Genomic DNA, 27093 nt, shown 5'->3' on the forward strand with positions numbered 1-27093 from the left:
AAGCCTGCTGTTCTTTCAAAACTGTGTAGCTTTTGTATCTTACGTTGTTTTAGTTAGTATACTAATCTAATAGAAATAACATAATTAAAAACTAACCGGGGGAAACATAGGGGAACTAAAGAGTTTAGTCTTAATTGAGAGGTTTAAATGTTTAAAGTTGCAACTAAAAAGTTTAGCCTTAACTGATAGGCTTAAGTGATTAAAGCTGTAGGTAAAGAGTTAAAGATTTTAGCCTTAATTGATAAACTTAGGTGACTAATGCATGTAGAAAGCTGTTATTCCAAAATTGTGTAGCTTTTGAATAATGATTCCTCTCCTTTATCACCAAACCTTTGCCTCCAGAATTTTGCCTAAAGGGTGGTGGCAGACAGCAGGACCCCACCTGCTGTTTGGTAATAAAATTACAGCTGTGTAGGTATGTTCATTCTGTCATAAACTGAAGTATAATCAGTGAATGATCATTGATGTAATTACCACATTTCTCTAAAACAGTAAAGATTCTCTGCTGTGCTGTAAGTTTAGAAATGGTCTAAAGTTCAGAAAATGATGCAAAGGTTCAGTTCTAACATCAATCCATTTAATCTGATCACTAGGAAAGAAAGGATCCTTTGCTCGTCTTCAGTAATTATTGCTGGCTATAAAACTACCACTAGCCCATGCCAATTTCTTCACCTCATCTGCTTATAAGGCTCTCTAATCATGAAACTAAAAAGCAAACATATTCAGAGTTCTCCTATAAGCAAAACATTACCTACTATATTAACAAAAATAAGGGAATAAATAAGCCTCTAGAGAATGGCTATATAACCATAAGTTTCAAGATTCCCCTCTACAAAGAATGTCTAAAGTAGGTCTTGCGTCACTCCTTCAAACAAAAATCTGAGAATGACTATTCAAACATTCAGTTACTTGAATCTAATCTTACATTCTTGTAACTAATATATCTTGTAAATAATTTTCTTCAAAATAATACAAACCAATTCAAAAAGCCTACTTCAGGAGGGAGGGAGGAAATAGGAGAAGGTAAAGGGGGGATAAATGGTGATGAAAAGAGACCTGACTTGGGGTGGTGAACACACAATACAATATACAGATGATGTATTATAGAACTGTACCCTTGAAAGCTATATAGTTCTATTAACCAATGTCATCCCAATAAATTTAATAAAAAAATCAAGCATACCTCAGCTTGGCAGAGTGCATGAAGACCTTGTAACACCAAGGCTGCTGGAGTAGCTTGATCAGGCTTGGTGCATTCATTCAACACCTGGGAAATAGCTGCCAACATATCTGCACCATGCTGATATGGCCTACAGGAAACGACAGTTTAGAAAGCAGATTACAGCCAGAGAGCTACATTACCACTCCCATGTCTTTTGATCGAACCAAAAGCATTAATGCTTTACTTTACCCTTGTGCCTACTAAATACTGACCCTCATATAATAACACTATGTATTTTTCTTCAAAAATTTTCATCATCATTATTTTTCTTTAAGTTAAGGCTCATTTTTGTTATAGAAATATTATCCAAAATAGAAGACATATTAAGTAATATTGTCCCTAAATTATAAATTGTCTGAATTGACAAAACTTTAAATGTATAATGGTAAAAAGAACTTATTGAGATTTTAGTAAGAGAGCTAAACCTGCCTGGAAGTTGCTCAGGTATCAGACACTGACTACAAAAGTGGGTATTGCACATCAGATGATTTGTTATAGTAGTGATACTAAAGTGGCTATAGCTATCACAATAATGATGATAATGATGATGATAAAAAATAATAAGATGAATTATAACTAATGAAGCACCTATCCAAGCACTGTGCTGAATTCACTCAGTCTTCCTCCTCCCCCTTTCCTCACCTCTCGATTATACATTTATTGTGCTATCCCCAGAATGCTTTTAACAGCATAAAGAAATGCTCAGGTCCATCCTTTGCATTCCTTGTAACCCTGCAGTGATATAATACTTTTCTCTAATTAACAAAATATCAGTTGATGAAATTCCTGACTGGATTCTATAGTTCAGTGTCTGACAAATGAAAATCATTTTCCAAAACTGGAAAATCTGACAAATCTTGAGGTGGTAACTGAAAGGAACACTGAATAACTGCATAGTAGCCCCGGATCTACTCTGATATTTAACCTCTCCTGAGCTGAGCTTTATCAATGTAAAATTGAAGTGTCAGATAATAATCTCTCACCTCTGAAATCTTTTCCATGCCAATACCTCAAGAGCATCCAAACTCTCAGGTTTTGTGTCCACGTGTGTAACTTTTAGACTGAGGTCATTTTTATGTTGCCAAAAGGTTGTAGCTTAGAAAAGAGGAAGAATCGCTAACATTTAGATATATTTTGATCTGAGATTTTACCTGAAACAGGAACCGTCCATGCTATTAGCACCTGGGCCAACCCATTCATTGTACACCTTTAGGAGTACCATTCACAGTGTTGTTATTGAAAAATGAGATGACAGTCCCAGGAATTCTACAGTGCAGTGGCTAAATATATGGAACTGCAAGATTATAGCTCTTTTAAAATGTATCAAATCTATTTCTTCCTTAAATATATTTACCTTAAGCTATATTCAAGAAAAAATAATCTAACCAATTGGAGATTTGGTTAGTGTTACTTCATGCTTGTCCCCTCCTACCAATTTATCAATTCATCCTCCAGAACAGCAGCGTCATCTCCCTAATATCTTCACATCTTCCTCAACCCGATAGTATACATGGAAATTCAAGATAATTTCCTTCCTTATCATTTTTCCTAAAAATTAATTCCATGCAATGAGTCAGAAATAAGGCCTTCTTTATCAAAACTCAATAACAATCAGACATAACATAAGGAGAATATAAGAACAGTTTGAGTTCCTTCTACAAAGAATGTGTAAAATAGAAGGTCTTGCTTCACTCCTTCAAACAAAAATATCTGGGAATAAATATTCAAACTGTGATGAAACTGCTTAAGTTTCAGTGATTTATATAGAGAAAAATAAAAAAGAAATAACACCATATATTTTATTATAATTCTAAACTACTACCCAGAAAAGGATACAAATATCCTATAAAGCTAGATTAGATATAAGATTAGGCCTGAAATACCTGTTTCCCAAAGTTATCTTCTAATATTACTAAATTTTACAATCAGAAAATTTAAACTGAAAATTAAATTACTCAAGTATTTTTGGCCCATCACTGCTAGATTCTTGCTTGCAATAAAAAATAAATGCAAGGACTTCTGATCAAGAGGGAGGCATAGGTAGACACACTTTGCCTCCTTCCACAACCATAAGAAGGATTACACCTACCTCAAAACAAAAAACAAGCAGATCTACCAGAAAACTGAATTTCATGGAAGTCCAACAAAGATATAAAGAAGCAATACTCATTCAGACAGGTAGGAGGGGCAGAGCCAGGGTGGAAAGAATGCAGTATAATGGCTGTGGCAGCAGCAATGGCAGCAAGGCAGTAGCTGTGGCTAGCCAATGGAAAAAGCAATCACACATTTTAAAAGCCGGGAAGGGCACCTCGGGAGAGATCCCATTCCCAGGCCAGATGGCGCAGCTCACAGTTCCAGCACCAGGAAAATAAAGCCTCATTACTTCTGGTTGTGAAAACCAGTGGGGGCTAGGGTGACAGAAGAAACTGACTGTCTCTCATGAGAGTATGTTTAGGTACGTCCCCTCCAGTCCCAGAATGTCTGCAAACCCACCCACTCAGAACTATCACCAGGGCAACATCTAGAGGGCTGCCAGTAACATATAGGAAGCAGGTGAAGTGATGTAAAAGGGGGAAAATGCTGAGCAAGCAGCATTGGTCCCTCTCTGACCCCTTACCCACATACAGCACCACAAAGTGGTGAAATGGGTTGCCCGACACTGACAAATACCTAAGGCTCTGCCCCGTACAATATACCAGGTGTGATAGTTCTACCTAAGACACAAGGGCAAACACAAGAGGCTGTCAAATTGAGGAGAGAGGGAAGTATGGCCCAAATGAGGGAGAAGATCAAGGTTCCAGTGGGAGAACTAAGCAACGAGGAGATAGCCAACTTAACAAATGAAGAGTTCAAACCACTGGTGATAACGATCCTCACAGACTTGACAGACAATGATTGAGTATGACAAACACATAAGGGAAAAAGTGACAGCTATATTAAGTGAAATGACGAAAAATCCACACAAATCCAATGGTGAAGAGGAAAGAAGCTGATTTGGAACATAAGGAAGAAATAAACAGTCAACCAGTACGAAATGAAGAAACACAAATTAAATAAAATGAGGAGAGACTTAGGAACCTCTGGGACAACTTTAAACATACCAACACCACAATCATTGGAGTACCGAAGGAGAAGAGGAAGAGCAAGACACTGAAAACTTATTTGAAAAAATAATGAAGGAAGACTCCCCTAAGTTGGCGAAGGAAATATACAGAAGTTCAGGAAGCACAGAGAGTCCCAAACAAGCTAGACCCAAAATGGACCACATCAAGACACATCATCTTTAAAATGCCAAGTGTGAAAGATAAAGAGAGAATCTTAAAAGCAGCAAGAGAAAAGCAGAGAGTTATCTACAAAGGAGTTCCCATGAGACTGTCAGATGATTTCTCAAGAGAAACTTTGCAGGCAAAAAGGCACTGGCAAGAATATTCAAAGTGATGAAAAGTGAGGACCACAACCAAGATTATTCTATCCAGCAAAGCAATCATTTGGAATGGAAGGGCAAATGAAGTGCTTCCCAGACAAGGTAAAGCTAAAAGATTTCATTATCACCAAGCCATTATTATATAAAATGTTAAAGGGACCTATTTAAGTGAAAGAAGATAAAAACTATGAACAATAAAATGACAACAAACACACAACTATCAACAAATGAATATAAAACAAACTAAGCAAACAACTAGAACAGAAACAGAACCATAGATATGGAGATCATATGGAGGGTTATCAGCGGGGAAGGGGAAAGAGGAGAATGGGGAAAGGGTACAGGTATCAAGAAGCATACTGGTGGGTACAAACTGAGCAGGATGACTTCCGGCCAAGATAAAGGCCTAGATAGACATGCTGCATCTCCATCCACAACTAAGAAGGAATACAACTACCTCAAAACTAGAGACAACCAAGATTTCCAGAAAATTGAGCTGCATGGAAGTCCAAGAAAGATATAAAGAAGAAATACTCATCCAGACAGGTAGGGGGCAGAGCCGAGGCAGAGAGGACGCAGTGTGGCAGCAGTGGCAGACTGGTGTGAAAATGTAGTCACACGTTTAAAAAGTAGAGAGGGACAACTGGGGAGTGCTCCACGCACAAGACCACACCGCACAGCTCACAGTTCCAGTGCCAGGGAAAATAAAGCCTTATTGTTTTTGACTGTGCAAACCAGTGAGGGTTGGGGCAGAGGAAGAAACTACCAGTCTCTCAGAAAAGTCTGCTTGTTTATGGGACCCCCACCGTCCTAGGACATCCACAGACTCACCCACTCTGGAAACGACAGCCAGGGGAATAGCTAGAGAGGCGCCAGTCCCATAAAAAAGTGGGAGAAGTGCCTGGAAAAGGGGCAAATGCTGAGCAAGTGGCATTGTTCCGTCTCAGACCTCTCTCTCACATACAGCACCACAACATGGTAAAACAGGTCGCCCTGTACTGACCAATACCTAAGGCTCTGCCCCTTACAACATAACAGGTGCAACAGCTCTACCTAAGACATAGAGGCAAACAAACACAGAAGCTTGTCAAGATGAGGAGACAGAGAAGTATGGCCCAAAAGAAGAAATGGATCAAGGTTCCAGTGGGAGAACTAAGCGACGAGGTGATATCCAACCTCACAGATGAGGAAATAGACAACCTAACAGACACAGAATTCAAAACACTGGTAATAAAGATGCTCACAGGCTTGACAGATATGCTTAAGTATGGCAAATACATAAGGGAAGAAGTGAAGGCTATGCTAAGTGAAGCGAAGGAAAATCCACACAAAGCCAATGGTGAAAGGAAGGAAACGAGGGTTCAAATCAATGATTTGGAACATAAGGAAGAAATAAACAGTCAACCAATACAGAATGAGGAAACACGAATTGAAAAAAGTGAAGAGAAGCATAGGAACCTCTGGGACAACTTTAAACATGCCAACATTTGACTCATAGGGGTGCCAGAATGAGAAGAACAGCAAGAAATTGAAAGCTTATGTGAGAAAATAATGAAGGAAAACTTCCCAAATTTGTCAAAGAAAACAGACATTCAAGTCGAGGAAGCACAGAGAGTCCCAAACAAGCTAGACCCAAAGAGGACCAACCAAGACATATCATAATTAAAATGCCAAAGGTTAAAGATAAAGAGAGAATCTTAAAAGCAGCAAGAGAAAAGCAGAAAGTTACCTACAAAGGTGTGCCTATAAGACTCTCAGCTGTTTTCTCAAAAGAAACTTTGCAGGCAAGAAGGGACTGGCAAGAAGTATTCAAGGTGATGAAAACCAAGGACTTACAACCAAGATTACTCTATCCGGCAAAGCTATCATTTAGAATGGAAGGGCAGATAAAGTGCTTCCCAGACAAGATAGAGCTAAAGGAGTTCATCATCACCAAGCCATTATTATATGAAATGTCAGAGGAACTTACTTAAGAAAAAGAAGATCAAAATTATGAACATTAAAATCACAACAAATACACAACTATCAACAACTGAATCTAAAAAGTAAAAACAAAATCCAACTAAGCAAACAAGAATAGGAACAGAATCATAGGTAGGGGGATCATTTGGAGGGTTATCAGCTGGGAGGGGGAAGGGGGAGAAATGGGGAAATAGTGTAGGGATTAAGAAGCATAATTGGTTGGTAGAAAATAGACAGGGTGAAGTTAAAAATAATATAGGAAAGGGTGAAGCCAAAGAACTTATATGCACAACCCACGGACATGAACTAAGGGGGGTGGGATTGCTAGAGGTAAGGGGGATACTGAGCAGAGGGGAGCAAAGGGAAAAACATTGGGATTACTGTAACAACATAATCAATAAAATATACTTAAAAAAAAAAAAAGAACAGTATAAGAAATGGAGGGGCCAGGGAACTTATATGCATGATGAATGGACATAAACTAAGGGAGGGGGGCATTGCTAGAGGGAAGGGAGCTACTGGGCAGAGGGTTGCAAAGGGAGAGAAAATGGGAAAATTGTAGTAGCATAATCAATAAAATATACTCAAAAAATAAATCAAAAATATTACCGTGGTATACATTCCCAAGTGTTAAGCACATCTTACCTTTGCTTACATATGTCTCTGATTGATGCTGCTTTAGCAATCAGTTTTTCCCATTGGACCTCTTTGCTCACAGACAGAGAGGGCATATCGGACATGGCCATGAACCGCTGCAATTCAGGATAGACACGATCCTACCAAGACAATTTCACAAAAAAGGTAATTTCCCAATTTGAGTTGAATAATCATCATCTCCTTTCATGCAGCATTTTCACCTCCAAATCTCCCATTTGCATTGCAAATTATAATGTATTTCTTCTAATCAGCAGCAAAGAATTCTTTTGTGATTGCTGGGGATTTTCTTAGAGTCCCATGTACTATTCATTTCATAAAACAAGAAAATAAGTGGTGATCAAGCCCTAATTACAAAGGGTCTGATCACTTATAATCATATTTTTATTACTTTTTCCATACAAATGGAAAAATAAATTTCAGAATTAAAGAAATAAGATTATTTTCTATTCTCAATTTCTCTCTTGAGTTAATCAAAACTTATTGCATTACTGATCAAAAGTGCAATGGTAAGCCAAAATTTCTCAAATCAACCACTGGTGCTACACAGCAGTACTACTATATCAAAGCACTATCACACATAATGACGTAATTAGTTTTCTTTACTGGAACAAACATGTTGAATACTCACACAAGTGTATGTCTGAGTTTACCTGCTTTTCCCACAAAGATGTGAACAAGCGCAAAGTGACAGCCCTTAGTTTGGGAGTGGTTCCAAGAAGTTGGATCACTCGTAGAATTTGTCCTATGCACACCTAGGAAATGTTTTAAAAATTTAGGCTTCATAAATGTAAGTGTAGATAATCCCAAAGTTACCAAGAGAACTTTTAAGACTCCTCATTATGAAATAAAGGCCTAAATGGAAGCTTACTATAGTCTTACCTTCTCAAAGGTTGGGGATAGCTTTGCATAGGGTTACCTAGCAATCCTGAGAACATAAAGACCTTATTTCAGATAATAGCCAATGGCAAAGCTTGGCTATTGATTTACAAGAATTATTTCTTACATATTTTAATAAATACTTTTGGCCCAATGAGGGAAGTAGTGATCACAGCAAAATTAAGGGCTCAAAATTTCATAAAGTTATAATCAAAACTAAATGTATTATTCATGCTTCACTTTCTTTTGGCCCTCAAGTAAATTGGGTAATATACAAACCTTGTGAACACCAAGTGAAGGTAAAGTATATAAGATATCATTGTATAATATAGGTTCCAGTGGTCTTCCCAATTTGAACATCAAAACTGGAATCAAATTTGGTACCTAAAGTGAATTTAAAGAAGATATTAGCTGTCCCTTATACCAAAATCAATCTATAAAGCAATTATTATTTCACTTTTACTCAAGGGAGTAATATCAATATATATAAATTAGAAGATTAAAAACTAAGTTAGCAATTTGTTGTTAATGGTAACTTTATAGTACCACTAATGTTCTCTTTTTTATAATTAACTTTCAAACACCAATCAAAAAATGTTTTTGCTTAAACAATTCTGATATACTATGATGTTTACTCTCAGCAACACAGAACTAGTTAAGATATATACTGCCCTAAAGGAATTTAAAGTTCTAATGAGCACCTAATTCTTAGCATATATAAATAATAAAATAACTCCATATATTTAAATATTCAATTATGTAATATTTAAAATCAGTTGTACTGTAAGGGATAAAGGGTTAATAAGCAAGGTCTCCATTTCATTCATTATGAATAGCACAATAAAATGAAAAGAGCAGTTCATTTGTGGATCAGAAGACTTAATGATATTGTTACAGAAACAGGGAGTCCAAAAACAAACCCCAGATTTTGCGGCTGGGAGATAGGTAGCAGGAAGCAGCTTTCAGGATGCCCTTGCATGCCTGGATCTAGTGGCTGGATACATTGTTGCAAAGATCCGCTTTACTTCCAAGACTCAGGAAGATGGGAGGGATCTTGGACTGTGGGCTGGTAGGATGGAGCAGACAGAGCTTACGTAGGGTTCTGTGAATGGTCGGAACTGTTTGCAACACTGACTGAGTGAGAGGACGCAGGGGGAGAGAGGAGGCAGGGAGGAAGAGAGAAGCAGCTGTGGACATTTTGGGCTGGCTCTGGCTCTAGGAGGCTCTCTCTCTCAGGCTCTCTCTGGCCCTCACGCCCTCACTCTCTGGCTCTTGTGGGCTCCCCCCATCTGGCTTGGAGCAGGGGTCTCCAGGCGGCTTTAAGAAGAGGCTCTTGCCAGGCTGCTTTGAGAAGGAGAGGAGATCCATGTGGTTTGCAGGAAGAAGGCAGTTTACAAGGAGGCTGAGAATCCAGGCGGTCCTGCATTGAGAGCTGGAGGGCACCACAGCACAGAAAGGACCTCCCCAATCAGAACTGAGTGATTGGCAGCTACTGGTAAAGCTGAACTGTGCCTAGGAAGTAGGGAAACGGTGTTTCTGACTTTCCTAAGACTGGCCAGGTCTGGGAGGGGGAGGCAGGACTTTGTGTAAATAAACAATTCTTTTTCTTTTCACCAAACTCTGGTATTCAGAGTTATGATTCTGGCGGCGGGCAATCGGGCCCCTAACTAAACAGCCCGTGGGTTCTGTTTCAATCGGAGCAGCCCAGGGGTTCTGTTACAATATTAAAATAGTATTATTTCTTAAATAGATCTATAGACTCAATATAATCCTTACCAAAACACCAGCTGCCTTCTTTGGCAAAATTAAGAAAGTAATTCTAAAATTCATATCGAACAGCAAGGGACCCTGAATAGCCAAAATAATCTTTTAAAATGAAAGAACAATGTTTGAGAACTCAAACCTCCCAATTTCAAATTTTACTATAAAGCCACAGTAATCAAAATGGTGTGGTACTGGCATAAAAATAAAAATATGGACAATGATGCCTCACACATGCAGCTCTGCTGTCTGTTCAGACCTGGCAGACCTCTTCTGTACGTTCCACTACATTCTTTAGATCAGGGTTGTAATATAACATACAGAAAACTGGTTATAGGTGCAATTGCTGCTATTCAGGCTTTAAATAAAGCTCTTAAACAGAGGCATGGATGCATGGAACAGACAGACAGCTGTCAGAGGGGTTGGGGGAGGGGGACTTGAAGAAAGAAGGTGAAGGGATTAGCCAAAGGACATATATGCATAACCCATAGGCACAGACAAAGAGTGGTGGTCAGAGAAGGGTTAGGAGAGGGCTGGATGGAGGTGGGCCAAAGAGGGGGAAATGGGAACATCTGTAAGAATGTCAACAATAAAAATAAAGTTTAAAAAAATAAATGAAGCTCTCAACAGCAACAAAAATCTATATCTATACCTATAAACAATGAAAAGAAAAAACTCAAGAGTCCAGAAATGAATCCTTACACTTATGTTCAATTGACTTTTGATAAATATGCCAACAAAATACACCAGGGAAAGAAAAGTGTCTTTGAAAACTGATGCTTAGTTTCAATAACTAGATATTCACATGGAAAACAATAAATGTGAAACCCTTCTTCACACCACACATGAAAATAAGTTCAAAATAGATTTTTGGCCAAAATGTAAGATCTAAAAGTATGACTTAAGAAAAATACAGTAGACCCTTAAAGAATGCACCAACTTTCCACACAATCGAAAATTCACATATAACTACTATAGAAGTAAATTTTTGTGATCTTGGGTTAGACAAAGTCTTTTTGAATGTGACAACAAAAGCACAAGCAACGAAAGAAAAACATAGATTTCATTAAATTAAAAATATTTGTCTGCCAAAAGATATTATAAAGAAAAATAAAAAGACATACCACAAAATAGGAGAAAACATTTTGAAATCATATTTTTAATAAGCAGTTTGTATCCAGAATATATACAGAATTCTTGCATCTTAATAATAAAAGGACAAATAACCCAATTTCAAGACCAAAGAATCCGAATAGGTATTTCTCCAAAGATAAATAAATGGCCAATAAAAAGAGAAAAAGATACTCAACCATCATTAGCTATGACATGAATAAAAATCAAAACCAGAATGATATACAACTTCATACCCAATAGGATGCCTATACTCAAAAAAACAGATAATAGCAAGTGTTGGCAATCATGTGGAGAAACTGAGATCTTCATACACTGCTAGTGGAAATGTAAAATGGTGCAAACCCTTTGGAAAATAGTCTGGGAGATTCTCAATGTTTAAAGAGAATTACTACATGATCTAGCAATTCTTCTTCTAGATATCTACCAGAAAGAAATAAAAACATGCATACACACAAAACTTATATGTAAGTATGCATAGTGGCATAATTCACAAAGCCAAATAGTGGAAACAACTGAAATGTCCATCAACTGATGAATTAATAGATAAATAAAATGTAACCTAGCCATACAATGTAATGTTACTTGGCCATAAAAAAGAAATGGAATCAATATGAATAAAACTTGAAAACATTATGTGAAGTGAAATAAGCCAGTCACAAAAGACCACATATTGTATGATTCCATTTATACAAAATGTCCAGAATAGGCAAATCTCTGGAGACTAAACTAATTGCTTAGGATTAGGAAACTGTAGGAAAAATGGGATGGGATTGCTAATGGATACAAGGTTCCTTTGGGGGAGTGATAAAAATGTTCTCAAATTATTTTAAATTATATTTGCACAACTCAGTAAATATCCTAAAAGTCACTGTAGTGTACACTTTGACTGAATTATATGGCATATGAATTATATCTTAATAAGCAACTTTTATTTTAAATATTTTTTATCATCACCTGAGGATATTTTTTCATTGCTTTTAGAGAGAGGAAGGGGGAGAGAAGAGAGAGAGAGAAACATCGATGTGAAAAAGAAACATCGATTACTTACCTTCTCGTACATGCCCCAATCAGGGCTCAAACCCGCACAACCTGGGTATGTGCCCTGACTGGGACTCGAACTCACAACCTTTTGGTTTACAGGATGATGCTCTAATCAACTAAGCCACGCTGGCCATAGCAAAGCTATTTTTATTTAAAAAATTCAATTAAAAGTTATTGCATGCATACTTACTATGAGCAAGAAACTACTTGAATGCACAAAACTTTTTATTATTCTTATAGTGCATTTCAGTTTTGTTGCCCAGATATTTGTTGGATTTCTTCTATATGCTGCAATCTTAGAAAGCCTATTCCTTCTTAACTTAGAAGGCATTTACTTTAATTCAATTTAAAGGAGGAAAAAATCTTAACCCTACCAACAAAAATGGAACAGTTAAAATTAATTCATTATGAGCTTGACCATGTTATGCCACGGCAGCATTTAGAGGTATGTATATAATGACTGCAAACTCACAATACACGGCCAGAATTTACGATTTCTTAACAGTTGCTGGGGCTCTATTACAAGAGAAGTTTCATCATCCTCACCTTGAGCAAATGAAAGGAGACAAATTTTTGAATTGGCTTCTTATTCCCCATTTAAATAAAAAATAAACGGTTATCTTAGATTGTACATATCTCAGTGAATTACCTCTTCTGGGAAGATGTCTACCCAGACACTTCGACCGATTCTTAGTTCTGGAAATGGCAATCAGTACATTTAGTGGCATTTTATAAAATAATTTATTTAGTTTTATGGTTTTTAAATAACTTTTAATTATATTGTCTGGAAAGAAAGAAAGCACCTTATTTATGCTAAAGAGTACAGTCCCTTTATGAGCCTTAGAACTAAAGAAGTGTGGAAGACTGTTTATTTTCTCTGGCAAGTTCAGAAATAAAAAACAAAATGGGAAACTTTTACAGTAAATAATCTCAGACTTGGTACAGTTTTTTAATATATTATGATCCAAATTAAATCCACAAGTCAATGAAATAAACAAAATAGGTGTTATTTCATTAGGAAAAGACATACAGATATATAGGTATGGAAAATTTTTTACATAAAGTATGGACTATTGTTTTCCGAATGAGGTAATATATGTGTGTATTTACTGATTTACTTGAGAGGTCATTATGAGATCTCGATTCCTCTGCTCTTGGGCTTTCTACACTCCAGAGGTAGAAAAGAGAATAAATGCTCTGACTTGACTTTAAATTTAAAATAAGCTGTTAAGTGTCCTATAATTAACTGAATCAAAACCTTTTGGGTTTCTGCCTTGGCTGGTGTGGCTCAGTCAGTTGAGCACCAGCCTGTGAACCAAAAGGTTGTAGGTTGGATTTCAGTCGGGGCACATGCCTGGATTGTGGGCCAGGTCCTCTGTTGGGGTATGCAAGAGGCAACCCATCAGTGTTACTCTCACACATCGATATTTCTCTTTCTCCCTCCCCTCCCCTCTCTCTAAAAAATAAGTAAAATCTTAAAAAAAAAAAAAAAAAAAAAAAAAAGACCTTTTGGGTTTCTTAAAACTCAATGCTTTCTTTTCTCTCCTTCAGAATGCAACTCCTTGATAAACAAATTGATTTGGGATGATGGGAGTACAAAGGAGCACCCATTACACAGATTTTTCAGTAAAAGTATTGACAGCGAAAGGGGGCAAAGAATGATACACTCAAAGTGCTGGAAGGGGGTGGGGAACAGCCAAAAATACTATATTGAGCAAAACTTTCCTTCAATAATGAAGGCAAGATATAGACTTTTCCAGATAATACCATAAAGCTGAGGTAGTTTATCTATTAGAGCTGCCTTATAAGAAATGCTAACAGGAATCCCTCAAGTTGAAAGGAAAGGACACTGGAAAGCAACACAAAAGCATACAAAAGTATAAAGCTCACTGATAAAGGTAACTATATAGAAAAATACAGAAAACTATAATACTGGTACATGATTCACTTTTAGTTCTGGTATAGAAGTTCAAAGACAAAAGAATAAGTATAACTATAAAAACACGTTAATGGTACACGATATAAAAAGATACAATCTGTGACATCAAGAACATAAAATGGGGGTGGTAAAAAGGTAGAAATTTTGTATGGAATTAGAGCTGTTATTAGCTTAAAATCAACTATTATAACTATAAGATATTTTCTGTAAGCCCCAAGGTAACCACATGAAAATACCTATAGAAGATATCAAAAGATAACAAGTTAACAAAGCATGTCTCTACCAAAACAACAACAATAACAACAGTGAAACACAACATAAGACAGCAACAGAGGAAAAGGGACAAAAAAGCTATAAGACAGACAGAAAACAATTAACTATATGTCAATAGTAAGTCCTTCCCTATCTGTAATTAGTTAATATGTAAGTGGAGTAAACTCCCCAATCAAAAGACAGAGTGATTAAAAGAATAAAAACCAAGATACAAACACATGCTGCCTACAAGAGATTCACTTTACATTTAAGGACACACATAGATTAAAAGTGATAGGATGAAAAAAGATATTCCATGCAAATAGTAACCAAAAAAGAACACATGTAACCATAGTTACATCCTACAAAACAGAGTTTAAATAAAAAATTTTCACAAGAGACATAGAAGAATATCATATAATGATAAAAGGGTCAATTCGCTTATAAGACAGATAATTATAAATATATACACACCCAACATCAGAACAGTATATGTATATCCAAATATATGAAGCAAACAGAACTAAAGGGAAAAATAAGAACACAAATAATAGAAGATTTCATTATTCCACTTTAAATAATGGACAGAACATCCAGACGGATCAACAAGAGAAGAGAAGAAATAAACAATATTATAGATTAAATGGACCTAGAAGACATATACAGAACATTCCATCCAACAGCAGCAAAACAGAAATTGTTTTCAAACACACAGAACATTCTTCAAAAGAAATCACATTTTAGGTCACAGATAATTTTCTTAATAAATTTAAAAGATTGAAATCATACCAGCTATCTTTTCTGACGACAGTAGAATGAAACTAGAAGTCAATAACACTAAGAAAACAAAAAAAATTCACAAATATGTGGAAACAACACACTCTTGAACAAGAAATGGGTCAAAGAAGAAATCTAAAAGGAAACTAAAAAATATTTTGAGACAAATAATTTAAAAAACAATATAACAAAACTTATGGGATGCAGCAAAAGCAGCGCTAAAAGTAAAGTTTATAAGGTAAATGCCTACACTGAAAAACAAAAAGGTTCTCAAATAAATAAGCTAAATTTATATTTCAAAAAAGAAAAATAAACTGAGGCCAAAGTTAGTACAAGGAAGGAAATAATAAAATTAAGGCAGAAATAAATGAAATAACAGATAGAAAAGAAATAGAAAAAAAATCAAATTGAGTTGATATTTTAAAATATCAACAAAATTGACAACCATTTAAGCTAGCGATTAGAAACAAAGAAAAAAAGACTCAAATAAATAAAAATGGAAATGAGGGACTTCCAGCCAAGATGGAGGCATAGACAGACATGCTGCATCTCCCTCCACAACTAAGAAGGAATACAACTACCTCAAAACTAGAAACAACCAGAAGTTCGAGAAAATCAAACTGCATGGAAGTTCAGCAAACAAAGATATAAAGAAGAAATATTCATCCAGACAGGTAGGAGGGGCGTAGCTGGGGTGGAGAGGATGGTGGTGGCAGTGGTGGCGGCAGTGGTGGGCCAGAGGAGAGCACAGTCGGATGTTTTGAGGAGTGGGGAGGCATACCTGGGGAGCGTTTCCAGCTCCTCACTGGACCTCGCAGCGCGTGGTCCCAGCACTGGGGAAAATCAGGCCTCATTGCTTCTGACTGTGCAGACCAGTGAGGGTTGGGGCAGAGGCAGAAATTGCCGGTCTCTCAGCATGGTCCTAGAACATCCGCAGATGCACCCACTCTGGGAGTGACGGCCAGGGCAACAGCTAGAGAGACTCTAGTCCGCTGCAGAAGTGGGAGAAGTGCCTGGAAAAGGGGCCTGGAAAAGTGCCTGGGCAGGCGGCATTGTTCCCTTTCAGACCCCTCCCCGACATACAGCGCCACACATGCTGAAATAGGTCGCCATGCACTGACGAATCCCTAAGGCTCCACCCCTTACAACATAACAGGAGCCTGTCAGAATGAGGACACAGAGAAGTATGGCCCAAAAGGGGAAATGGATCAAGGTTCCAGTGGGAGAACTAAGCGATGAGGAGATAGACAACCTCACAGATGAGGAGATAGACAACCTAACAGATGCAGAATTCAAAACACTGGTGATAAAGATGCTCACAGGCTTGACAGATATGCTTAAGTATGGCAAATGCCTAAGGGAAGAAGTGAAGGATATGCTAAATGAAATGAAGGAAAATCCACACAAAACGGGTGGTGAAGGAAAGGAAACTGTGGTTCAAATTAATGATTTGGAACATAAGGAAGAAAAAAAACAGTCAACCAGTACAGAATGAGAAAACACAAATTGAAAAATATGAGGAGAGGCTTAGATACCTCTGAGACAACTTTAAACATGCCAACATCCAAACCAGAGAGGTGCCAGAAGGAGAAGAGGAAGAGCAAAAAATTGAAAGCTTATGTGAAAAAATAATGAAGGAAAACTTCCCAAATTTGGTGAAGAAAATAGACATATAAATCCAGGAAGCACAGAGTCCCAAAGAAGCTAGACCCAAAGAGGCCCACACCAAGACACATCATAATCAAAATACCAAAGGTTCGAGATAAAGAGAGAATCTTAAACACAGTAAGGTAAAAGCAGAGTTACCTACAAAGGGGTGCCTATAAGACTGAGCTGATTTCTCAAAAGGAACTTTGCAGGCAAGAAGGGACTGGCAAGAAGTATTCAAGGTGATGAAAACCAAGGATCTACAACCAAGACTACTCTATCCAGCAAAACTATCATTTAGAATGGAAGGGCAGATGAAGTGCTTCCCAGACAAGGTAAAGCTAAAGGAGTTCATCATCACCAAGCCATTATTACATGAAATGTCAAAGGGACTCATTTAAGAAAAAGAAGATCAACGCTATGAACATTAAAATGACAACAAACTCACAACTATCAACAACTGAATCTAAAAAGTAAAAACAAAATCCAACTAAGAAAACCAGAATAGGAACAGAATAATAGGTATAGGGATCATTTGGAGGAATATCAGCTGGGAGGGGGGAGAAGGAGAAATGGGGAAATTATGCAGGGAATAAGAAGCACAATTGGTTGGTAGAAAATAGACAGGGGAAGTAAAGGATAATGTAGAAAAGGGTGAAGCCAAAGAACTTATATGCACAACCCATGGACATGAGCTAAGGGAGTTGGGATTGCTGGAGGGGAGGGGTGTACCGGGCAGAGGGGATCAAAGGGAAAAAAAAAAAATTGGGACTACTGTAACAACATGATCAATAAAATATACTCAAAATATACTAAAAAAAAAAAAGATATTACAAAGCTATAGAAATCGAAATATTATGATATTGGCATAGGACAAATAGACAATAGAATAGAGAGCACAGAAACATATGCATATATGGTAAATTAATTTATGACAAAGGGGCAAAGAACATACAATGGAGAAAGGACTGTCCCTACAACAAGTGGTGCTAGAAAAACTGGATATCTATGTGCAAAGAAAGACATCAGACCCTTCTCTTACACCACATACCAAAAATTAACTTAAAATGACTCAATGGCTAAAACATAAGACCTGAAACTATAAAACTCCTAGAAGAAAACACAGGGGAAATATATCATAATATTGGATTGGGCAATGATTTTTTAGATATGACACCAAAAGCACCGGCAACAAAAGCAAAAATAGATTGTGTGGGTCTAAATAAAAATAAAAACCTTCTATGTAGCAAAGGAAATAATCAACATAGTAAAAAAGAAAAAGACATCTTACAAAGAGGTATAAAATGTTTACAAACTATGTATCTGATAAAGTGTTAATATCCAAAATATATCAGAAAAATATATATCAGGAATTCCTACAATTCAACAACAAAAATACATAACCCAGTTAAAAAATGAGCAAAGGCCTGAAACAGACATTTACAAAGATGACATAAAATGGCTAGAAGTCTATTAAAAGACGCTCAACATCACTAATTATTAGGGAGATCAAAATCAAAACCACAATGAGATATTATCTCATATCTGTTTGGATGGCCATTATCAATAAAATGGAAAATAAGTGTTGGCAATGATGTGGAAAAATTAGAACCATTGTGAACTCTTGGTGTAATGTAAAATGGTGTAGCTACTATGAAAAACATTTTGGAGACTCCACAACAAATTAAAAATAAAACTAATATATGAATCTATTCTCATTTCTTAGAATTTCAGGACAGGCAGTAGGCTCTCTTAAAATGTATTCACAAAAAAACCCATTACCTGCTCAGTTGCTGTTAGCTGCCTGTTTTAAAACAAGTCTTTTTATTGAAACAAACTTTTCTGAACAGTTTATGAAACATCATATATAGAGACTAATTGTTTGGCTGGCTTAACTTGGCACTGTTAGTTTTTATAATAAAATACATATAGGCATTTTCAAAACTATTCAAAAGAACCGAAATCAGGATCTCAGAGAGTTGCACTCCCATGTTCATTATGGCATTCTTCATAATAGCCCAAACATGGAAACAACCAAAATGTCCAATCAATGAATGGATAAAGAATATGAAGTATATACATATAATGTAATATTTTTCAGCTTTAAAAAAAAAAAAGAGAGAAATCCTGTTACATATTTCAACATGAGTTAACCTTGAGGACATTATCCTACGTGAAACAAGCCAGTCACAGAAAGGCAAGTACTGCATGATTCTACCTGTATGAGGTATCTGAAATACTCAGTTTTAGAAGAAAGTAGAATGAGGGTTGCCCCAGGTTAGCAGGGGGAGGAAATGGTGAGGTGCTATTCAACAGATATGAATAGTCACTCTTGCAAGATGAAAAACTGTACACAATACTACTATACACTTAACATTTTGATAAGGTATATTTCATGTTATGTGTTTACTACAATTTAAAAAAAGAATCGTGATTTTTTTTAAGTCAGAAAAGACCTAAGAGGCCCAAAGGGATCAGCAAGTTAGCTGGTAGCAAAATGAGGATGAGAGTCCATGTCTTAGCTCACCCCTTCATTCTACCCTGGCAGAGTTAAAGCAATCAGAGTCCAGGCTATCTATAACAGGATAAAGCAGTGGTCCAAAATCCCCAGGCCACAGACCAGTATTGAAATCAGGCCGCACAGCAGGACGTGAACTTGAATGTATTGCTCGTATCTAATCACCTCAAAACCATTGCCCCCACCCCAGTCTATGGAAAAACTGTCTTCAATGAAATTGGTCCCTGGTGCCAAAAAAGTTGGGGGCTGCTGGGATAAAGAAGTATCATGTAAGTCTTCTCTCTATATTTGGACAAAACACACAGGAAAAAATAATCAGAAGAAATACAAACCAGCACCTCCCTCAAGTTAATCACATATAGTACGGAGTATAAAAATTTAACTTAGATTCCATGAAAAATATTCATGTTGACAACACTGTATGAGGTTACATCGATAACAGAATAATCTTTCAGACAGTTCTATAATAAAAATCATGAGCAGTGCTATCCGATCATAAATTCTGAGAAAAAAAAGGGTTTGTTATATCTCATCTTAGTTATCAAATGAGAGAATATGTAATTAATGTTTATAACTATCCCTCTTTTTTTGAAAGTATGAGTAATAGCTTGTACTTTATTCCTATATAATATAGTAGTAAATAAATATAAATAGAAAATAAAAATACCAGTGAAAAGAAATAATTCAAGACATGATAACCTAATGGAAGAGGCAAAAACTGATAGCAATATCTGGTTTTATTTAACTGTTTAGACTTATGTTTTATAAAACTAGATGTGAACTACAAAAGTGAATTCTTAGTTCATATTTTATCCATATCCTTGTATTACGTAAATGCTAAACCACTCTGTTTTGTGAAAAAATGAAAGAAAATTCTAAGTACACAAGTGTATTTGCCATTTATAAAAACAGTGGGAAGATAACAGTTTGTGTTAAGTTTAAAATTAAAAAATAAAACATGAATTTTTATATAACAAAAATGAATATGCTTGAATGGTTCATACAAACAGAAGCATAAATGCATTATTTAATTATTTTAACATCAGATACATAAAAATTTATAATTATTCTACAAAAATAAGTTCCTGTCATGCTCTTGAGCATCAGTTAATCCCGTCTTCCTAATTACTTGACATTTCTATTTACAGTATCTGCTCATGTAAGTAATACATTGTAAAGCAGTCCATAGAAGTGCTGAAAAGCTAATCATCCCTTCCACTTATGAGGAATCTGCAGGCATGCAGCAACATCAAAGAAATATAAACACTTCTTTGTACAATTTTATTCTTTTGTGGTTGAAATTATATTTATACCATAAAATAATAATTAAGTGATCTAGGGTCTTGAAGTTTGGTCTTTTGAGAGTTAAATAATGTCAAGGGAGGAAAGGTATCTAGAGTAACAAAGGCCCCTACCGGGCAATTTTCTTTCTATTTGATATTCACTCTAGCCTTATTCCAGTCCAGCTTGAGCATCTGATCTATAAATGACTCCAACAGTAGCAGCTAACATCTGTTGAAGAGTTACTATAAACACTCTCCTAAGCACTTTATAGAAAATCATGATTATCACCATGTTTCAAATGACAAAACTGAAGCTCATAAAGGTCAAATAATCTGTCCAAGGTAATAGTACCAGTACATACTGGAGTTAGGACTGGACCAAAGCAATTTAACTCCAAAGCCCATATACTTGACACATAGCTTTACCAAAGGCAGAGATGACATCTTCATCTTTGTATCTCTGGTTCCCAGTATACCATAAAATGCTTTTATAATGCACAAACTACTCCTAATTTTTCTTATTTGCTCCAATTATGTTCAATAAAATAAACTTGTAATAGTTTCACAGCTAGTATTTGAATCTGTAAACAATTATTAAAAATCTGCCCCTTGCAAAGAAAAGTAGTTAAAGAGTATTCTAACCAAATTAACTTAGAATTAGAAAAATATATCTGTTAGGTAAATGTTACCAGGATACCAAAATGTTACCAGGACATCTTCAGAATTTGAGATAAGATTTTCCCAGTATATAGAAAAAAGGGTCAACACAACAATACAGGAACTCCAAATATGGAAAAACAGAGGAAAGATCACAGGTTAGAATAAGATAAAGTATCATATCACTTCAGGAGCTTGAAACACTAAAATACAATAACCATGACCTTTCCCAACCTAAATTTGATTTCCACATTAGCCACCTTAGCCATCTGAACCTTTGTTATCTCTCAAAGTCAGAGATAACTGGTATAAGAAAACTTAACTCAAACCATCAGTAAGAAAAAGAAATATAATCAACATTAATTTTTTTCAATAGCTAACATTTTGACAACTTACTATAAATTATAACTATAATGACCGAATTCCTATGAGCATAAAATTTCCTCCCAGAACAAAAGTAGGTTTTACATTTCTATCATGATGAGATCTAAATCTTCGGTAGTCCAAATGGTAGAACAGAAGTTAAAAGCTAATGTCCTATAAGTAAAGTAAATAATGTGAATGCTTTTTCTTTCAGTTAGACACAATTTCTACTACTGTCTCTGTCAATGGCAATTTGTTTTATATCAGAGAGTTGGAAGAAGGAGTTTGAGTGCCTTCCAACAATGAGATCTAATTAAATACAGCTCAGCTAGTTAAGCAACTATGAAATAAAACTAGAGATTCAATGCTTTTGAATTTATTTAAATAGTAAATAACAGAACTTAAAGTTATGACAGTCAGGTGAATTTTATTGGGATATAAAAAATGATACAAGACTGACAATGGTAAAATGTAAACCAATCCATACTACATTTGAAGGGGAAAAAAATTAAATGGCCAACACAACTTGGTTAAATAATTGGTAAGTATTATCTTATAACATTAATTTTTATAAGGTCAAAACTCAAGGTCCATTAAATTTGATCATTTAATGGTCAAATATAAGGTTGACCATTAAATGGTGTCTACATAAATAATGGTAAGCAAATAAACTAATTAGAATGCTATATTAACCAAGAAGATTCACACCCAGGGTGAAGCAAAATTAATTTAAAAAGCCAGAAACATCAAGATGTATTGATTTAAATTTCTTTGAACAAAGAATAGTAAAGAAGACTGATTTCATTGCTTGAAGTAGACAGTGTACTGACAAGAAGGAAAACAGATTTAGTAAGTTCTATCTTGCATAATCTTCTGCATTTCAGAAAATTATTGGACTATAAAGATGAAATAAAAGTACAAAGACACTGACAGTCACATCCATGATAGAAGCAGACTGCAAACCAACAGAAAAAAAAATTAATCCATGAATGGTGTTATAAAAACTGGTTAGCTAAAGAGGAGGGGATATTCTAACACATTTCCATGCAATAAAAAATTCTAGATGGAGAAATATGTTTTAAAGAATCTACAAGAAATGTTAAGTGAATATTCACATCCTCTCTAGAAAAGAAAGAACTCACTAAGCATTAAAACAATCAAAGACTAATAAAATGGATATAATTAAAAAGGAAGAATATTTAGAAAACAAAAAGAGCTCTTGAATTAAAAACATCCTAGCACAACAAAAAATTCAATAATATTTGAAATATAAAGTTAAGAAAATCTCCTAAAAAAGAGAGTAAAAAGCAGAGAGAAAGATGGGGGGCAGAAAAGATAAGAAAATCATAAGACTAGTACAGGAACTCAGTTCCCAAACGAGCAAAGTTCCAGAAATTTAGGGAGGAAAAAGTCAGTAAAGAAAAAGAAATTAATGAAAAAATATTTTTTTTAATTCCCCAGAATTCAAGGACCTGAATTTCCAGATTGAAAAATACACCAATTATCCAGCACAACTAATGAAAACAGATTCACAAAAAGGCACATTGTGATGACATTACAAGAGTACCAGGAACAAAGAGAATATCCTAAAAGCTTCTAGAGAGGAAAAATAAAAATTAGATTCACATAAACATATACTCAGCAATTCAGGAATCAGAATAACTTTGGATTTCTACACAGCAACAATGCAAGCTATGGAAGCAAACAAGATTGTGAAGGAATATGGTTCCCAACACAGAATTCTACAGCCAGCCAAAGTAACTAAATATCTGTACATAGTAAAGCACTCACTAATAGTTTGCTTTAAAATGTATGTGTGTCTAATTACCAATCAATCATTTGATAATCTAAATAAAGAACACACAAATTTTAGGATATACACAGTCTCTCTCCTCACCAAATATGGGCAAAGCATATAAATCTAAAACTCAAAGAAAAAAAATACAGCAAATAAGAACTTTAAGAACATTTAATCTATTTTTTAAACTGAAAATTATAACAAGATAATTCTCTCACATACTAGAGTATAAAATATTTTTAAATTATAAAATTTAAGGCAAAGATAGCGAAACTGGCGTCCTCATAATTCTGGGGGAGTAGAAGGTGATACAATGTTTCTAAAAAGATTCAAACTTCACTTAAGAAGTTCAGCTCTGATCTCAGATTTGCTTCAAAATAACATTACAGAACTAAAAACTGAGGTGTAGAGGGTACAGAAAATAGAGACTAGCTACGTAATGATAAGTAATGGTTGAGGCATGGGATGTATATATTAGGTTTATTCCCTCTATCTTTATACTAATTTATACTATTCTCCACACTTTTGAATATGCTTATTTTTTTTCAAAATAACAGGTTAAAATTGTTTAGTATTCTCTCTATATAAATATATTTTTAAAAACAAAGCAGAAAGTCAATAAAATCTAACAGACAAGATATGCTCAGATAGACATACAATATATATACAATAGCATGTATGTCAGAGAAGGTCAACTGAAAAAAGCAAAACAAAATAAAAACTTCCAAATTAAAAACCACCAATACAATGTACAAAACTTATGCCAGGAAAAAAAATTCTATAAATAAGATTTTTTGTTATAACGAGAAAGAAAAAGGGCAAACAGAAACACACAAAATCCTATGTTGTTATACTACAGAAGAATTGAAGAAAATTACCATATTTTTCGCACTATAAGACATACCTGACCATAAGACACACCTAGGTTTAGAAGAGGAAAACAAGAAAAAAAAATATTCTGAACCCAATGGTGTGCTAAAATATTTAATAAAATAGAATAATATTTCAACCATGTAGAGTGAACAGCTATCAACAATGGTATTAAGAACCATCATAACTGTCATTAACAAATGGGGAGAGACTTTAAGGTTCAAGTATTGTTCTAGTTTTCTGGGAACCCCAAGAACCCATCATCGCTAGTGTCAGAATTTATTGGGGGACTTTACTAGCAGGCATTGAGGGACTTAAGAGGTATCACTAGTTGTAACAGTCACTGATAGTGATACTAGGATAGCATCACTATACTAGTTACAGGTTCTGGCGGACTACCCCCAGTGCCTATTATGGCTAGTGATACCCCTTAATCCCCTCAGTGCCTGTGTTACTACTAGAATAGTAATCCCACCATAACTCCCTTTTATACTACAAATTTCAGCATTTATGGCTGCTCACCCAGTTTCTGCTGGCCTCCTCACACAGAAATCTGGTGTGCACTGGAAACAGTATGGAGGTAGACGAGACAACTGTAGCATCTATGCAAAACAGCGTTTGAGACTGTGTCTACCATGAGGTCAGTGGGCTGGGAATTAGATGGGCAAGTTGAGTGCCTAAGATTATTTACAACCAGGAGAATCCCCTTCCCCAGCAGAGTTCAAACCTCTGGGAAGGGAAGGACATATCTAACCCTCACCTCCTGCAGGACTGCAAGCAGGGCATCCAGCAAGGAAGCTCTGCAGAACAGGCAGGACAGGCTTAAGAATCCCCTGTATGGTGCATATCTGCAAGAGAAAAATAGGAAGAGAAATGCCAAAAGGGTCCATTCTGAACTTCTCTCAGAGAAAAAATACGCTGGTTCCTAGGGCCTGATTACACTGAGGCCCAGTAAGGCAGGGAGATCAGAAATCAGTGCACCAAGAGGAAATCAGGGCTCCGCCTGGCCTCAGCTCGCACACAAAGCTGCCATCAGCACCAAGCAGGAAAGAGCTGACCCTCTTACACAGATTGGCCTCTCCCTTGAAAGGGACAGCTAATTCATCAGAAACTATACATTATCGGAATATATATTATTGGAAATAAGCTGGGACAGACCAAGATGCGTGGTGCAGGGGCAGGGGGAACACACCCACAACTTTCCCAGAAGACTGAATAGCGCCTCCCAGGAGACACCCAGGGTCCCACCTTCCCTTCCTGATTGCAGTAGAAGCCCCCTCTAGAGGAAAGTGAACGTGGTACCTGCAGTGACACCAAAATTGGATGACCCACCTTTGGACATTGAGCTGCTAAAAAGCTAGAGGTGGATCCAGAGGAAGACAGAAGGCAAACACCAAACTCTGCTGACATGAATTCTACCTCATTCTTCTTCAGAATTTAATTATTATTTTTCTCTCGTAGTCTTTAAACATTTCTTTTTTATTCTTCAATTGTATTCTAACTAATTGACTTTTTGTCTTTTTTAAAAATTATTTTTATTTATATTTTTATATTTTATTTTTATTTCAAAGCTCACATTGTAGCCTTCCCTTTTCTTAATCCATTTCGCCTCCTTCTGGCCCTTGCTTATTTTCATATTAAATTTTATTTTTGCCCTTACTACGCCTTGCTCCTATTCCTTACTCTTATTATTTCTCCACCCTCTATCCTCTCAAAGTAATTTTTCTTTCCCTTAGTCAGCTCACATTCTTTTTCCATTATAATATTCTTATTTTTTTTCCACCTATATTAATTGTTGCTTGTTTGGCATGGATACTGTGTTTATCACTATTTTTCTTCAATTTTATTCCAATTTGTTCACTATTTTTTAAATTCAAATCTCATAGTTTTCTCTCCCCGTCTTACTCCTTTTTGCATTCCTCTTGGTGTTGCTTATTTGAATTTGGAATCTTATTTTTTCTCTTTCTTAGCCTGGATTTTATTATTTATTCTTATTATTTCTCCTGCCTCTATCCTCTCAAAATCATATTTCTTTACTATAGGTATGTCATACTCTCTTATAACATTCTTATTCTTTTTCCACCTTTATTAATCTTTGCTCAGCTGTCATTGTTATTGAACCTCTTGTGGTTTTTCTTCAATTCTGTTCCAATTGGTTCACTATTTTTTATTTTATTTCAAACCTCATATTATAGTCTTCCCTTTTCTTACTCCATTTTTCCATCACCCTTCCCTTTTTTACTTACGCTTTAAATTATATTTTCTCCCTCTCTTCACTTTGATTCTATTTCCTACTCATCTTATTTCTCCTCCCTTTTCCCTCTCAAAATCAGTTTTTTCTCCTTCAGTCATCTCATTCTTTTCCCCTATCTTACAATATTCTTAATCTCTTTCTGCCCTTATTAATCTTTTGCTCATTTGCTGTTGACATTGCTGATGTGGTAGGGGGGTATTTTTGCTGGCATGGGTTTGGTTTTCTGGGTAGTATTGCTTTGTTAACCAACATCTGTACAACAGCAAATAAGATGTGGCAGGTGTTGTGACACTCATTCAGCCAGCTAGAGTGATTAACCCACAAACAAATGAGCCATCAATAATCAAAGTCCAAATAAACAAGAGAGCCCAAATAAACTAAATAAAGGGCAACCCTATAGCATCCAGATCAGGAGATCAAAGAGACTGCACCACTGAGTCCAACAAAACTCCTACTATGGAAAGCCACCCCATGAAGACAGGCAGTCACAGCAGAGCAATCTGAGATGCAGAAACAAGCAAAAAGAGTCACCTAAAATGGGGATACACACAACTGCCAATCAAAAGGAAAAGAGGAATCCCCAGAAAAAGAGCTAAATAAAATAGAGGCAAGCAATCTATCAGACACAGAGTTCAAACTAATGGTAATAAGGATGCTC

General features: G+C 35.9%; 1 protein-coding gene across 1 annotated transcript in view; it reads right to left on the bottom strand.

Moving 5' to 3' along the window:
- Positions 1 to 27093, bottom strand: part of FOCAD (focadhesin) — a 336121-nt gene that overhangs the window by 164726 nt on the left and 144302 nt on the right. Inside the window, exons 12-15 of the mRNA XM_090274062.1 lie at positions 8421 to 8525; positions 7916 to 8017; positions 7254 to 7384; positions 1184 to 1310 (exon numbers count right to left, since the gene is read on the bottom strand). Of these exons, the coding sequence (XP_090130188.1) occupies positions 1184 to 1310; positions 7254 to 7384; positions 7916 to 8017; positions 8421 to 8525 (465 nt within the window). The remainder of the gene's footprint in view (positions 1 to 1183; positions 1311 to 7253; positions 7385 to 7915; positions 8018 to 8420; positions 8526 to 27093) is intronic.

Source organism: Furipterus horrens, unplaced genomic scaffold (assembly GCF_987537825.1).
Source record: "Furipterus horrens unplaced genomic scaffold, mFurHor1.1.pri manual_scaffold_4, whole genome shotgun sequence".
Taxonomy (NCBI): Eukaryota; Metazoa; Chordata; class Mammalia; order Chiroptera; family Furipteridae; genus Furipterus; species Furipterus horrens.